Source organism: Rana temporaria, chromosome 12 (genome assembly GCF_905171775.1).
Source record: "Rana temporaria chromosome 12, aRanTem1.1, whole genome shotgun sequence".
NCBI lineage: Eukaryota > Metazoa > Chordata > Amphibia > Anura > Ranidae > Rana > Rana temporaria.
The window spans coordinates 102,670,961-102,688,089 of NC_053500.1; the positions used below are offsets into that span (position 1 = coordinate 102,670,961).

Here is a 17,129-nt window from a genome sequence, read left to right on the forward strand (position 1 = left end):
TGGCAGATGTAAACCGACTTGTGTCCTACCTCCAATCCGCCAAAAAAAAAAGGGAGTATAGTGGGCATATGCAGAGCAGACCTGGACCTGCCATCTGCCCCCACCCGTTTATTGTGGCCCGCCACCGGCTACCAAGTCGCTTAAGTGGCCCTCGTGCTTCAAAAGGTTGGGCACCCCTGCCATAGACTTTGATATGCACTGACCCTGAGAGTACTGAGGCCAGAGACAGCCAAGCAAGTAGCATTTTCAGAAATGAGCTGGCAATGTTTTCCATCTTGTTTCTTTTAGTGTACATGACCACTAAATGTTTTACTGTGTTTGACATCCTGGAAGAAGCAAATACAGCTCTCTCACCAATTTACACTAAAATAGCAACATCAGATAAAATGACAGGAAAGGGGGCAATTATAGCCCCCTTTTCCTCATGGGAGAGCGACGGGGGACAGTGTTAGGCTTCTGGTTTTTTTTTTTCTTAACCCCCTGTGAAGAAATTATTTGGCCTTTGGGTGACCTTTTCTGGGCCTGAATAGAATGCCCGGGAAAGGTCAGTTTAAACTTGTTAATTTGTCCCCCAGGTGACCTTTCTGGGGGAGTTTTTGGCGGGCTCTTTGAACTTTGGGTGACCCTTCCTGGGCTTCTGAACAGAAAGCCTGGGAAGGGTCAGTTCAAACCAGTCAGAACCAGTGGGTTTTAGCCCGTTTTTGGGCTATTTAAAGCGGGTTCCGTTCAGCCCAGGCTCATTCGCCTCAGAAGACATTGGAGCTGTGGTGTTCCTCCCCTCCCACCCCCCCCCCTCTTTTCAGAATATATCTTGGCGCGGTTGTTTCTTATGTGGTAGTGTCACCTTTGCTTTATAAAAAAAAAGAAGGCTCATATTTATTTGATTATATATTTATGTTAAAAATATATTTTGTGAAGTTGGGTACTAGTGTGCTAGCTGGGTAATTGTGTTGGCAGCCTGAGCCGTAGTGGCTAGGTTAGGCTGGGTTCACACTACGATTTTCCCGTCCGTCAGCCGCATACGATTTATATGAAAAAACGTATGCGGCTGAAACGGACGTAAACGTATGGAACCGCACATATGTGCGTTTTCCATTGACATTAATGTTAAAAAAAAACGTATGCGTTTGCCATACTGTTTCAAAAACGGCCGCAAAACCGTGGTTGAACACGGTTTTGCGTACGTTTAAAAAACGTTTTGCCAGCAAATCGTACGCACCCGGATGCATCTGAGTGCATACGATTTTCAATGCATTGTCTATGTATGCGTTTTCCCGTACGGGCCCGTACGTTTTCAATACTGAAAACGTATGCGGCTGACGGACGGGAAAATCGTAGTGTGAACCCAGCCTTGGCTTTAATGCTTTATTTGTATGCTTATTTATTTATATTCTGTTGATAATATTTATCACAATATTTTGAAACCAATATTAAATAACCGCGGCCTTTAACATCCAACAGTGGTCTGCTTTCTTTAATTTATTTATTTATTTAAAGTGTTAAGGGTAATTCCCGTCTGCTATCCCATAAACTAGTTTTCTGTTTCTTGCAGTATCTGTTGCTGATCACATCCTTGTTGAACTTGACTTCCTGTGTTCAGGGAATACATACAAACATTACAAGCGGGTTATGCCAATACGTGTGTACCCGTGTACATACTGTATATAGGAGGCTGTACATGGCACGTGGCTGTCCCAAGTACAGAAAAAAGCCACAATTTCCCGCTTTATGCGCCTTTTAAATCTGTATGTGAGGTCAGGTGAAAGAAAACTTCAAACAAGCTCAATAGCTGCCCAGATAGCAAGGATAACTTGCCACAAATTTGTGGCAGTGTTGAATTGTAAGTCTGTTAACTTATTGCACATTTTCACTGGCAAGTTGTACCCTTGCAGAGCACTTGAAGCACAAGTTCTAGTTGACACTTTTCCAATTTTGTAGCAAAGTTGCAGTGGTGAGTCTACAGCATGACAATTCAGCCACAGTGACCCCTGTGGTGGGATGATTATTACACAACAACTGAACCAGAACTCACAGCAGATTTGCAGGATGTTTGCAAAGAAGATCTGGAGTCATGCAATGTGGACTTGCTGCAATTGTGCAACAAACTTGTGAAGCCTGAGGCCCCATACACACGATAGAATCCATCCGCAGATAAATCCCAGCAAATGGGTTTCTGCAGATAGATCCTATGGTGTGTACACGCCAGCGGATCTGTTTCCGCGGAGAAATCTCCTCTGGGATGGATTCCAGCAGATCGGATATTTGCTGACATGCACAACAAATCCATCTGCTGGAATCCATTCCAACGGATGGATCCGCTCGTCTGTACAGACTCACCGGATCCATCCGTCCAAAGGGATTCCCCGCACGCGTCGTAATGATTTGACGCATGCGTGGAATTCCTTATATGACAGCGTCGCGCCCGTCGCTGCGTCATAATCGCGGCGACGGCGCGACACGTCATCGCCGGAGGATTTCCGCGCGGATTTCAATGCGATGGTGTGTACACTCCATCGCATCGAAATCTGCGGAAATCTTTGAGAGGATTTATCCGTGGAAACGGTCCGCTGGACCGTATCCGCGGATAAATTCTCTCGTGTGTATGGGGCCTGAGTCTAGCAATAGTCGGATTTTCAGCATACAAATGTTGGATGGCAGGCTTTATAATTTTCCGCAGACAACACTCTGGGGCTAAAGAGCTGAAAAAACACGTTGTATGTCTAGTACGTCACTACGTTCGTGTTTGTTGGCCGACAATTGTGTGCCGTTTGTATGCAAGACAAAATCCCTTCGAACAAAAGTCTGATGCTTTGTCTGCGGAAAATCCGATCATGTGTACGAGGTTTAAGGGGCAGAGAGGCTGACCAGAATTGGCTGCAGCAGCTGGCTGTGGCAAAAGCCACAGAGGCCCATTCAATTAGTGATGGTGGGAGTCCTGAGAAGGGCATAGATGCAGAATCTAAGGCTACATTCACATTTGCTGGGTGCAAGGAATGCATGCAAAATTGCACGCTTTCCCTACATTCATAGAAATGTGCCGCCCCATTTGCAGATTTACTGGGGTGCCAATGATTTGTTAATGGCACCCCCACGCATCTGCTAATGTGCGAGTGTTCGCAAGCGCCAAGCTGCATGGTGCTGCAGTTTAGTGCAGTCCTCCTTCACATACCTCATCCTTTGATTTTGCTTTTAAATGTCCTTATTTCTTCAGAGAAATCCTCACTTCCTGTTCTTCTGTCTGTAACTCCACACAGTAATGCGAGGCTTTCTCCCTGGTGTGGAGTGTCGTGCTCGCCCCCTCCTTTGGACCACAGGAGAGTCAGGACGCTCTCTACGTTGCAGATAGAGAAAGGAGCTGTGTGTTAGTGGGCGTCCTGACTCTCCTGTAGTCCAAAGGAGGGGTGAGCACGACACTCCACACCAGGGAGAAAGCCTTGCATTACTGTGTGGAGTTACAGTCAGAAGAACAGGAAGTGAGGATTTCTCAGAAGAAATAAGGACATTTAAAAGCAAAATCAAAGGCTGAGGTAAGTGAAGGAGGACTGCACTAAGGTAAAGGAAGCTATTTAGGGAAAAAAGATTGTACCTTTACAAACCCTTTAAAATTAATGGGCTGCCACTATAAGTGAGATGTTATGCTGGCTTCCTAATTGCCTGGCTTTATATTTGCAGATTCCTTTCAGCAGTTTGTGGCTACAAGACCATAAAAAGCATGAGATTTACCATAGAAAAAAGAAACATCTGTGGTGTTGGCCTTTAATTCTATGTTACACATACTACCTGTAGCCCTCGCAGGACCACAAATACTGGTGGAATGTTGTAGGATTGACAACGTTGTTAGAAATTGTAACATATAATATATTATTAAATAACGAAGTGCAGTTATTTTTCACTGTGAAATCTTTCTGCATTATTCTATAAAATGTTTCTTGAATTTGTTTCTTTACACAGGCTTTATTCATTCCTATGTCTGTGCCTTGCAAAACAGAAGCATAAAAAGGAAGAAGAATTTTGGGGAAATTTGGCCACGTGTTCACATCCAGCGTGTCAGGACATCGTCTCCGTTCAGCCAGGTGTTTTAGCTGCGCGTGCTGAATATATGCATTCTATACTTAACCATTTATGGCTGTTTGACTCACATACTTTGGATGTTAAGACCATTTGAGAACGCCAAATAAAAATAATATTTTTGGAAATCATTTCAACTGCATAGATAATCCTAAAATAGAATTAAACCCTCAGCAGATTTAGCTTAATACAATAAGGATATATATATATATATATATATATATATATATATATATATATATATATATATATATATATATATATATATGTATTCACAAAGAAATGGAGGAGAACTGCACACGGTATACAACAAGTGCCAGCAAACAGGTCTTCCCACCGACCATATATATAAGAGAAAAAGTTCAAGAGTTGCTGCACTTAAAATGGTTTTATTTTTTCAAATAATTCTCGTAAAGGTTACATACCAAAGAAGTATACAAAATATTCAGACATGGATGTCAGAACATATGTTCTGACTTGATCTGAGGAAGGGCGGTAGCATGTAAGCCCGAAACGGACATCCATGTCTGAATATTTTGTATACTTCTTTGGTATGTAACCTTTACGAGAATTATTTGAAAAAATAAAACCATTTTAAGTGCAGCAACTCTTGAACTTTTTCTTATATATATATATATATATATATATATATTTTTTTTTTTTCCGTAAACTGTTAAAATTTGTACGTATTTACAACTTTTAGTGTTGCTGGCTCCTGCTCTCTGTTTTGCTTTTCTGAACTTCCAGTCTTTACAGGAAAGAGTTAACAGTTAACCACTTTTTTAGGATCGAGTACAAGTACCGATACTTTTTTTCATGTACTCGCCGATACCGATCCTTTTTTTTTTTTTAATGCCATGTGACAGTTTGACTAATGGGTACTGACAGGTGGCTGGCACTGATGGGCGGCACTGATAGGCGGCACTTATGGGCACTGATGGCACTGACAGGTGGCTGGCACTGACAGGTGGCACTTATGGGCAGGCACTGAAATGCAGCAATAAATGACATGGGGAAAGTATTTTGAAATGCTATGCTGTAGCGCCCAACTTGGTACACCCTTCACTTGTCATCAGTAAGTATCAGCAGACATCTTGTTACACCCAGCCAATATAGTTCGGGCTGGGTGTAACAAGATGCCAGCTGCTGGCTTACTGTGGCCAAGTGCAGGGTGTGCCAAGATGGGTGTTGGGATGTCCAAGCTGACGGTGACCAAATGTGACGGAGAACTAATGCAACCACAATATTTAAAGCGGGAGTTCACCCTAAAAAAAAAAATTAAGATTAGATTCATGCTCATTTTGTCTGGGGGAATCGGCTAGTTTTTTTAAAAACGAAGCAGTACTTACCGTTTTAGAGAGCGATCTTCTCCGCCGCTTCCGGGTATGGTCTTCGGGACTGGGAGTTCCTTCTTGATTGACAGTCTTCGGACAGGCTTCCGACGGTCGCATCTATCGTGTCACGAGTAGCCGAAAGAAGCCGAACGTCGGTGCGGCGCTATACGGCGCCTGCGCACCGACGTTCGGCTACTTTCGGAAAATTGTGCCGCGATAGATGCGACCGTCGGAAGCCTGTCGGAAGACTGTCAATCAAGAAGGAACTCCCAGTCCCGAAGACCATACCCGGAAGCGGCGGAGAAGATGTATCTCTAAAACGGTAAGTACGGCTTTGATTTAAAAAAAACTACCCGATTCCCCCAGACAAAATGAGCATGAATCTAATCTTAAAAATTGTAATTTCCAGGTGAACCTCCACTTTAAGGATTGGTAAACTCCAATGCATTAAATGTTTGTTTTTGGGTTTAATGCTGTTTTAACCTAGTTCACCTTTATTGCATAACTTCCATTTTTTATTAATTAGACTTACACCCCTCCCAATGGTTTAAAATATCCTTAGATATTACAAATTATACTTTTCCCAGAGTCTCCACCTTTCTAATCATAGTCTCTTCTCTTCTTCACTAATTACAACAATGGGAATGTGTCTAAAGGGTGGTTCTAGAGATATGTAATTGATCTGCAAGTCAAATACACCCCAGATCTATCACTGTGTCTTTGTAAACTCTATTGTCAAAGTTCCGTATTCATAGTGTTCTTGGAACACATTGACAGCTTGGAATGCAGCCAGTCGTGCTACATTATGTGCTGTTTCTGATAGCTTAACATCAACTTTGACCCTTCGCTTCTTCATAGGTAACAAAGAAGGTAAACTTGTTGAAAGGTGTGCTTTTTACATGCATGTGCTGCAACCTCACACAAACATTTTTGGTGCATTCGAGGACTGGACGAATGTTATTTGAAAGTTCTTCAAAATTCTGTGTCCCTTTCAGTTTTGGATTGAATAGAATTGAACGAAAACCACAATTTTTTTTTAATTTTTTTCAGTAAAGAAAAAATTTCCACCGTGCTCCTTTGAATTTTCTTGTCACTGCAGTCAAAAAGTAATGTCAATTTGACCTCACTAACAATTAAAAATTCTTAAAACATAAACATTGTGAATGAAGTTCTACTAGTGTATGGCTGGAATCACACTGTTGTGGTGCATTACAGGGTAAGTACACTTATTATTTTTTCCTTGACATAAATGAACATCCTGGCTCCTCCTGCGCATTACAGCCCCATGGACTTCTCCTGCTATCTCTCTTCATCTCCGACCTTAGAATATGGTTCTGTAGACATCTATAGAGCAGCAATATACCATCGTGGCCAGGAGAGAGAGAGAGCAGTGCTGGATGTGAGTAATCACTCATCTGTGGAAAGTAGAGTGGTGAGCTTGTTTAAATCAAGGCAAAAAGAAAAAATGTTAAGTGTGCTTTGTCTTAAATCGTTTGTTAACCCTGTTACACCACTTTTACCCACAGGTAAGCCTATAACAAGGCTTACCTCTAGCTATCCTGATATCTTTGCCCAGTTTAGGAGAGATTTACTGTATCCAGATGTGCCAACGTCATCGGCACATGCGCACCGAAGAAACGGCATGGCGCGTGCCGTGACTGGTGGATACCACGCGTGCGCACGGGAGTGACGTCATCACAGCTCTGGCCTATTACAGTGCCGGAGCCCGCAAACTCGTAAATAACTCCGGGAGACATGTCGTCGGTCACAGCGTTGTGAGGGTCTACTTTATTGGAAATGAAAAAGTTTTGCCTTTAATACACTTTAAGGCCAACAATAAACCAAAACTTGGGTTTGGGATTAGAGCCTGTGTCACATTGCCCTTGTGTTCCTACAGAGGAGACTTTCCTTCACCTCCTACCTCAAGGGGACATGAACAAAAAACAGAAACTTGTATCAAATACTTACCATAATTTTCCTTTCCTGGCTCCAATCCATGGCAGCATACATGTGCTGGTAGGCAAACCTATAAAGGGTTAACACCCACACAACAGCCCATTCCCTGTACATCGCTAGCAATAACCTGGGCGGGTTTAGTATGCTGCCGTGGATTTGTGCCAGGAAAGGAAAATTATTGTAAGTATTTGATACAACTTTTAGTTTTTCTCATGCCAACATGGCAGCATACATGTGGTAGATTATTATTATACACGATTTATATAGCGCCAACAGGTTATGTAGCGCTTTACAATGTATAGAGGGGACAACACAATTACAGTACAGTTCAATACAAAAGGTACAGGAGGGCCCTGTTTGTAGAGCTTACATTCTAAAGGGAGGGGGTGGTGGTACAAAAGGTAATAGCAATAGCAAAGGTAATAGCAACAATAAGTAAAGATCAATAACTAGCTACCAGTTCAACAAATCCTATTATATAAGATATTGAGTAAACCACAGGCTTGCCCCCAAAGACTATAGTGAGGACTACTAAGCCCATCCGTAGTCCTGAAAGAACATGCCATAAGATAATCTGATTAGCTGTTCTGCCTATTGTCTTGGCTGACATTTTTGCATAAGGTGCCCACAATGTTCACAATGTCCAGATGATGACTTTCAAGGCTGCAGCCCAGCCATATAGTGGGCCCATAGAATAAACCATAGGAACCACAAGGCAATTGTACACCGGAGCCTTCTACAATTATTGGTTTCTAAGGAACTAGGCATAGCTGTTATGGATAGCTAAGGACTGTTTGCAAGTGCACTCACTTCTTGGGAGGCAGGCTCCAGGCACGGACAGCATTTCTGAGGCCCTGGCTGCACTGCTGTATGCGGGGGTAGTTAGCACCCATTTTTTTTCATCCCAAAAGATCCACAGAAGGGGTTCCCTGCCTTATCAGAGCATTTGGCATCCCAAGATTCGGGACTGTGCTACAGGAGAGGTTGAACCTGCGTGGAGAACCACCAAAGGTGGCAGGTAAAGGGTCTCTTCTCTTCACACTAGCTGTGAGTTTTGTGAGGACAAAATAGGTAATGGGCTGTCGTGTGAGCTCTTGATAGCTTTCCACTGGTCATGTGGCTGAAAGCAAGCAGGGCTACTACCACATGTATGCTGCCATATTGCTGCCAGGAAAACTTTTTTTATTTAATAAAGTGGAAGTTAGAACCTCTGGCGATGATTTTATTGTTGTCCTTTCCTTCCTGCCCCAATAATACTCTCTACCTTCTCCGGGTATCACTGGAAAAGGAAAAAAGAAGTTCCAGATTCTTTAGTGTAGATTTTACTGACAGTCAACTAAAATCCGGTCATGACAAAACCTTCAAAGCGTTTTGGCTAATTGGCTCACAGGTAAAAGAATTGAGAGAAAAATTCTCCAATGCAAAAAAAAAAAAAAAGAAAAAGAAAACCTAACAAAAATGTAACCTTTCCATACTCATTCAAAAACTAAAAAAATAAACTTTATTTGGAATTAAAATTCAAAGTAAAAGTATCTTTACAAAGCCTGAGATGTCCTGGTTACTCTGCTTTACTAACAACGCAAACACTGTGTCCTCCATCTCTGTACCTGGAGGTGTAGAGCTTACAATTGCCCTTCATATTGGAATCTACAAGGTATGTGACACCATTATGACATGCCACCGGAACCGATGATTATAAAGTTACCTTAAACTTAGAACTCTATCATCACCAGCATAAAATAAATACTGAAAATGATACATCATATAATTCTGTTACACAATAGGTAAGATTAAGACCCAACATTAGATGACTCACAGATTTGGCATTCATACTATTTCAATACTCTAAATGTGGAACACAGCACTTAATTTCAACATATGACACAGCCAATTGACATCATTGTGGAAAATTACTTTATACTAAGTCAAGGGTGGCAAAATCAACTTCATGCCCGTCTTTTTTTAATCCCTTCAATCAAGGTTGCGGAGCGGGGGAGGGGGGGGGATCCTGCCGTGGGTGGGACGCTGTTTTTTTTTTTTTATCCCTTCAATCAATCGAAGTTGTTGAGCTGGAGTTGTTGGTCCTGCCTCGGGATCAAGGTTGTTGAGCGGGGAGGGGCTGCCGCACGCCAAATTTCTTCGATTTTGCGGGAAATGCGGGAATCCGCTGTGTATGCGGGAATGTCCTGCAAAATCTGTGCATGTTGGGAGGTATGTATAGCTTCCTAAAACCATCACAGCACTCTGCTTCAGTACTCCTCTCAAGAGCCCTCAGTCCCAATGCAAGCAGTGGGCTAGCTCGTGGGATTAGTTATGCAAACATAAAAATGCCTTGAAGGATGTCAGGGGCGTCGGGAGGGTGGGGCTTGGGGGGGGGGCTGGAGCCCCGAATGGGTCCCTGAAAAGCCCAGAGTCTCAGGCATGCAGCTCTCCATTGTTGGCCCCGAACGGCGAGTGCTGGGACCGATCTGATCCAGAGTGCCATCGGGTGTGGGTGAGTGCCATTATAACAGGTCCCGCCTTCTGGAGCCTGTTGTCGAGCGGGGGGGGGGGATTGCTGCCATGGGTGGGACGCTGTTTTTTTTTATCCCTTTAATCAATCGAAGTTGTTGAGCTGGGGGGGGAATCGCCGTTTTTTTTAATCACTGCAGTCAAAGTTGTTGATCCTGCCTCGGGATGGAGTTTTTTTGTAATCCCTGCAATCAAGGTTGTTGAGCGGGGAGGGGCTGCCGCGGGACGCCAATTTCTTTGTTTTGCGGGAAATGCGGGAATCCGCTGTGTATGCGGGAATGTCCCTCAGAATCCGTGCATGTTGGGAGGTATGTACATAGCTTCCTAAAATCATCACAGCACTCTGCTTCAGTACTCCTCTGAAGAGCCCTCAGTCCCAATGCAAGCAGTGGGCTAGCTCGTGGGATTAGTTATGCAAACATAAAAATGCCTTGTTGGCCCCGAACGGCGAGCGCTGGGACCGATCTGATCCCGAGTTATAGCAGGTCCCGCCTTTTGGAGCCTGCAACACCTATGATGGACGTCCCACTGGTCCAATGCCAGGACCGTGGGACGTGTGATGTACATCATAGGCACTGCAGGCTTCAGAAGGCGGGAATTGTAATGCGGCCGCCGCGGCGGTCACATCCCCGTTCGGCGCTCGGGGGCTGGCTACTCTCCTCTCCTCCTCCGACTGACTGCCTGCTACGACACCGCACACCACGGCAGAGCTAAGGTAGGTCAGACAGTGTATGTAAATGTCAGTGTAGGTAGGTCAGTGTAGGTAGGTCATTACCATCAGTGTAGGTAGGTCAGTGTATGTAGGTCAGTGTAATGGTCAGTGTCAGGTAGGTGAGTTTAGTGTCAGCATTGATGGGCACTGGTAAGCCACACAACCCCCAACGGCCCAGCCAAAAAAAAATCTTGCGTCACATACAGAACCCCCCCCCCCCCCCGTTTCTGGCCTTGAGGCAGTGTTGCCAACCGTCTGTATTTTTACGGACAGTTCGTAAAAACTGAGACTTTTTTCCCCATTCGTAAATGTCCGTGGTTGTGGAAATATGCCAGTAAAAATTGCCGAGATCGGTTCGGCTGCGCATGGAGATTGGAGGCAGGTGGTGACTGGAGGCAGGGGGTGATGGTGGCTGCGGTGGCACCGCAGAGAGGGATGAAGGCAGGGGGCAATGGAGGCAGGGGGAGATTGGAGGCAGGGGGTGTTAGTGGCAGGGGGTGATTAGAGGCAGGGGGCACCGCAGAGGGTGGGGGATGGAGACAAGGGTTGTTGGTGGCACCGCAGAGGGGGGTGGATGCAGGGCACGATGGAGGCAGGGGGCCTGGGGGAGATTGGAGGCAGAGGAGATTGGAGGCAGAGGGATATTGGAGGCAGGGGGAGATTGTGGCCCCGCAGAGGGGGGTGAAGGTAGGGGGTGTTGGTGGCAGAGGGGGATGGAGGCAGGGGGTGATGTGACTAAAAAATTTGCCCTTATTACATCAAAAATAACAAAAATATGTTTTTTTACCTTAATATCTACCTTAAATCACATTGCTATTTGCCTAGCGTACTTGTTTGTAGCCTAAATACTGTAATTTGCACCTAAAAATTTTGTAACTTTTGTAAAATGCCAGTGAAAACGTGGCTGCGCCAGTAAATTTCAGGTGTCGTGCCAGTAAATTTCAATCTGGTAGGTTGGCAACACTGCCTTGAGGACCCTGGTCTTTTTGCCACCTAGCAACACCCCTGATGGATGGATGATGGAGTCAGTCTGTAGGAGTTGACGTTTCTAGGCAGGCTGTATTTGCATGCAGACTGCCCTAGGTAATGCCCACATGAGACGCTGAGCCTATAGAACTGACAAAACTGAAATCCAGTGAATGAAAGGGGCAGGTCAGGCACAGAAAGGCTGGGGGGAGGAAAGCGCTAGATGATGCTGGATGTCTTCTAGCCAGGAAAATAAGTGGCCTATGCCTGACGTGCTGCAGCCTCTACTGCACACTGTGAGAAGCCCGCAGTGTAGTTATTATTGTCTGGTTGTTTCTAGCAAGCTTTTTGTTGTGCGTAGAGGGCCATGCATGTTCAGAGGAATACAGAACGCACACCAATGAAAGCATGACGACATAAACACAGAGGGATATTTGAAGGATATTAGTTGTGAGTGAAATGTCCGGCTGCTGCTTGTTGACTCGAACAATGTAGAAAGGTGTGATCACAGGCTGACCGAGAGAATGTCAATTAGGATGACACATTTAGCGATCCCTGGGACAAACCCTTAAAGACCAAGTCTCGGTATCACAGCCACACCCTGCAATGTCTTGCAGTATGTGTCACTTATAGACAAAACCAAAAAACTCTCTTAGGTATTTACAGTACAACACCTTTCTACCCACAATTCCTTCTCCTTTATTGTAAGATAAATATTTAGTCAGTGCATATGGGGCCAACTGGCAACATTTAAATTAAAGGGGTTGTAAAGGTAAAAAATGTTTTCCTTTACTTTAGTGCAGTCCTCCTTCACTTACCTCATCCTTCGATTTTAAATGTCCTTATTTCTTCTGACAAATCCTCACTTCCTGTTCTTCTGTCTGTAACTACACACAGTAACGTGAGGCTTTCTCCCTGGTGTGGAGTGTCGTGCTCGCCCCATCCCTTGAGGGGGTGAGCAGGAGAGTCAGGACGCTCTCTACGTTGCAGATAGAGAAAGGAGCTGTGTGTTAGTGGATGTCCTGACTCTCCTGCTTGCCCCTCAAGGGAGGGGGCGAGCACAACACTCCACACCAGGGAGAAAGCCTTGCATTACTGTGTGGAGTTACAGACAGAAGAACAGGAAGTGAGGATTTCTCAGAAGAAATAAGGACAAAATCAAAGGATGAGGTAAGTGAAGGAGGACTGCACTAAGGTAAAGGAAGGCATTTAGGATTTAGTTTTTTTACCTTTACAACCCCTTTAAATTGTATTATTACATTCCAGGCTTATTGTTCAAGAGACTGAAGAGAAGCTCTGTACGGCGTGGTGTCTAGGGGGTAAGGAAAAAATAGGTGGTTGAGCTTGAGTTTTACCATCCCCCATGGCCCTATAAAATGATACCACCTGTCACATTTCGCAGGCAATACTGCCATCAAATGTGACCCATTCAAGTTTTGGAAAGAGTAGGGGAGTATTAATACCCCTGCCTGTTTATTTTTTGCTGTATGTGTACCATTGAAGAAATGTCCCTTCACTTCCTGTCTTAGTACCTCAGCAGGAAACGGGACAAAAATGTCACAAATTGAAGGGAATTCACCTCTTGCAGTTGTCGCCAGTACAGGTGTCCCCATTTGAAGATTTCTCCATACCTCCTGTTCTGGGTTAAGGTCTAACATTTTAGATTTCCCTTCCTTTCTTGGTGACAATGGCCACTAGGCTAATAAAGGTTGAACCTCCCCAATGGAGACACAGAAAACAATAAAAACTTAACAGAGTGTTTACTTTTTGTAAACTCTATTATTGGTCATTATAACAATTCCAAGGTACAGAGCCACTCCGATCGGCTGTATACACTGGGGGGATTTTTCAAACCTAGAGCAGACAGAAACTTGAGCAGCTGTGCATGGCAACCAATCACCTTCTATTTTCAGTTTGTTCAGTTGAGCTTTGAGAATAAAAGATAGAAGGTGATTGGATGCCATGTCCAATTGCTCCAGATTCTGTCTGCTCCTGTTTTTTGTCTGAGCCATCTGATGACAGCTTAGATTACAGCCATTCAAGGGCACACTGGTTGTCCGTATGTGTTTTCTGAAGTGCCATTCATAAACAGCACTACAGAAATACTCGTCTATTAGACCGCCGTTATAAGGTGTATCACAGTAGTGAGGTGGTTAAAGTAGAAGTTCACCCTAGAAACCATCAATGAACTTTAACCAGCCATATAACATGTCTTGATAAATGTTTTCATTCATGCCAAGTATAGTTGACATATTTGTGATGCATGTGTGTGTGCTATAGGGAAAAATGTGCTGGGGGGTGTAAATTACCAGGTCAGTGACATTCCAGGAGGATGCAGTGGCATAACATTTACTCACTTTCTAACTCCACGTTATCAGCATAGTATGAATAATTCTTTGACTATCATGGCTCTGTGATCTGCAAGAACTTAAAGGATGGTCCAGCCAAAGCTGATTTTATATGAAGAGTCAGCGCCTCTTTTTTTATATGTATGGGATACTTCAACAGCAAGTTCTCCATGTTAGGGCTTATGCACACTTCAGCTCAAAGGAGCCCAAAGAAGCAGCTCCTACAGGCTTTTGAGCTTTTATGAGCTTTCTTTCTGCCTGGAAATGCCCCTCCATGTTAGCCAACGGGCCAGATCCACAAAGAAGTTACGCTGGCGTATCTATTGATACGCCGCGTAACTTCTAGTTTGCTCCGGCGTATCTTTGTTTTGTATCCACAAAACAAGATACGCCTGAAGTTGTGCTAGATCTGACTGGCGTACGTCTTAGTACGCCATCGGATATAAGGTGCATATTTACGCTGGCCGCTAGGTGCCGTTTCCGTCAATTTCCGCGTCGAGTATGCAAATTAGCTAGATACGGCGATCCACGAACGTACGTCCGGCCGGCGCATTTTTTTAGGTCGTTTCCGTAAGGCTTTTTTCGGCATATAGTTACCCCTGCTATATGAGGCGTATCCTATGTTAAGTATGGACGTCGTTCCCGCGTAGAATTTTGAAAATGTTACGTTGTTTGCGTAAGTCGTTCGCGAATAGGGCTTTGCGTAGGATGACGTTCACGTCGTAAGCATTGGCTTGTTGCGGGTTAATTTCGAGCATGCGCACTGGGATACCCCCATGGATGGCGCATGCACCGTTCAGAAAAAACGTCATTTACGTTGGGTCAAGTAAAATTAACATAAAACACGCCCACATCTTTAACATTTGAATTTTGCGCCCTTACGCCGGCAGATTTACGCTACGCGCACTTGCCTCTCAAAGTTGCGGCGGCATAGCGTTACTACGATACGCTATGCCGGAATAAAATTACGATCCGCTACGTGGATCTGCCCCAATGTGTCTATACACACTATTGCTTTTTCAGGCGTTTTCAGGCATATGCTCCTACAGGCAGAATCCTACCATTCGTAATGGAGTAAGCACATTCATCATGCTGTAACAGACAAAAAAGCGCAAATCGTCTTTTACTAACAAGGAATCAGCTAAGGCAGCCCCAAGGGTGGCGTCATCCGCATGGAACTTTCCCTTTATAGTGCCGTCGTATGTGTTGTACGTCACCGCGTTTTGCTAGAGCATTTTTAAAAAACCATCTTGTGTGGGCAACGTCGTTTTAATGATGAAGTTGGAAAAAACAAAGTTTTTTCTACATGCCGAAAAATGATCGTGTTTACGCGGCATAAGAGTTTTTGTTTCTGTGCCCACATTCATATGGTCTGCTGCATTCTCCATAACCAAAATAAATACAAATGAATCGAAATGTCAACAAGGAGCACAGAAACCCCTCAGAATGGCCACAGTAGGTTTGCAGACCTAGGACCACAAGCTCAGATATCTCAAAATAGAGTGTTCAATACTAAGTCATCAGGTGGTTTAACTCTCCAGCATTTACTAAAAACGAAAATAGCAATTTTGTGTGGACTTACCCTTTAAAAATATACTTTCTTAAAAGGGGACTAATACTTACATTCAGATCCTCAGCTGGTCTTCTTCTTGGTTCTGATCTTCGATCATTTTCATTGGCTAGGTCAAAATGACTTCACTCCTGAATGTGCGCAGGAGTTGATTTATCTCAGCATTGCCAAAATTGTACACAGAGTTGCGCGTACAGTGTGAACAGGCAGGTAAGAAACTTTAATGCAGAAGAGACATAGCGCCTGCAAAACGCCCTGAAAGAGCTGCTGCTGTCTCTCCGGTGTGAAACCCCTTGAGGAGCGGAGCGATGCGCTAGCAGCACGGTAAAAAAAATCCTGCTAGCAGCATCTTTGAATCGGTGAAGGAGCGGTGTACATACCGCTCCTCCACCGCTCCTGCCCATTGCCGCCGGCAAAACGCTGCTGCAGCAGGGCTTTGCGGGTGGTTTTAACCCTTTTTCGGCCGCTAGCGGGGGTTAAAAACGAATACCCCCGCAAATACAACTGTAAAGCGCCGCTTCTAACTTTGGCTTGTTCAGTTAAAGCGGATCTCCCACGCAATCTTTTTTTTTTAAATGGTCTTTTTAAATGTGTAATAGCACTGCTGTGCTAAACTCACGTTTCCGGTGTCCCCCTGCGGCTCCGCTGTAATGTTGTCCCCAATAAATAGTTATATTCTGTCTTTTCCTTTTTCGTTGCCATCTTAGCTATGGGCGTTCGATTCCCATAGGCAGGCACTTCCTAGTTGCGGTGGATGCTGTCCCAGCATCCACCGCTCGAACCTCGCTCATGCACACTAGCTATCTTGACTGGCGGTGTGAGCGTCTGTTGTCATCGCAACGGCAAGTGTATGAATCAAAAGTTCCCGCCCCGTTGTAAGTCGCGCGATGTGAGCCGAATATTAGAACACAGACAGGCTCCCAGCAGACACAGCGCGGCACAGGAAACAGGAGAAAACCCGTTGAAAACCCGAGGGGGGGCAGACCGGAAGCCTGGCTGATTAATAAGGTAGACGAATACCAAATTTAATTACAATAGCCGATTCATCATTGTTTAGGAGCAGGATGAATATGGAGCTGCAGTGGAATTTAGGGTGGAGATCCGCTTTAAGTTTGACAATAAAACCTGGAAGCTGATTGGTTCCTATGCATATCTGCACCAGATTTTGCACTCTTCAGTAACTTTAGTAAATCTCAAGTAAATTGCATTTCTTTTCCCTAAGGCTCCTTTCACATTGAGGAGTTTTTCAGGCGTTATAGCGCTAAAAATAGCGCTGCTATCCCGCCTGAAAAACTCCTTCACTGCAGACTCAATGTGAAAGCCAGAGGGCTTTCACACTGAGGCGATGCACTGGCGGGAGATAACAAAATCTCCTGTCAGCAGCATCTTTGGAGCGGTGAGAGGAGCGGCGTGTATACCGCTCCTTCACCGCTCCTTCCTATTGAAAACAATGGGAAACCGCAGCAATACCGCCCACAAAGCGCCTCTATAGAGGCGCATTGCGGGCAGTATCAACCCTTTATCGGCCGCTAGCGGGGGTTAATACCACACCGCTAGCGGCCGATTCTTGCGGCAATCCCGGCGGTATAGCGCCGCTATTTTTAGCAGGGTTATACCGCCACCGTGGCTCCCGCCCCAGTCTGAAAGGGGCCTAAAGTTCCACT

At 44.7% G+C, this 17,129-nt stretch overlaps 2 protein-coding genes across 4 annotated transcripts in view; one reads left to right on the forward strand and one right to left on the reverse strand.

Annotated features, from left to right (window-relative positions):
• Nucleotides 1–4,199, forward strand: part of TEN1 (TEN1 subunit of CST complex) — a 112,670-nt gene extending 108,471 nt beyond the window's left edge. For all 3 annotated transcript variants that reach the window (XM_040329978.1, XM_040329980.1, XM_040329977.1), the window contains one exon: nucleotides 3,952–4,199. In XM_040329978.1, the coding sequence (XP_040185912.1) occupies nucleotides 3,952–4,082 (131 nt within the window). In that variant the 3' untranslated portion in view covers nucleotides 4,083–4,199. The remainder of the gene's footprint in view (nucleotides 1–3,951) is intronic.
• Nucleotides 1–17,129, reverse strand: part of EVPL (envoplakin) — a 91,942-nt gene that overhangs the window by 60,916 nt on the left and 13,897 nt on the right. The gene's annotated exons all lie outside the window — the stretch shown is intronic.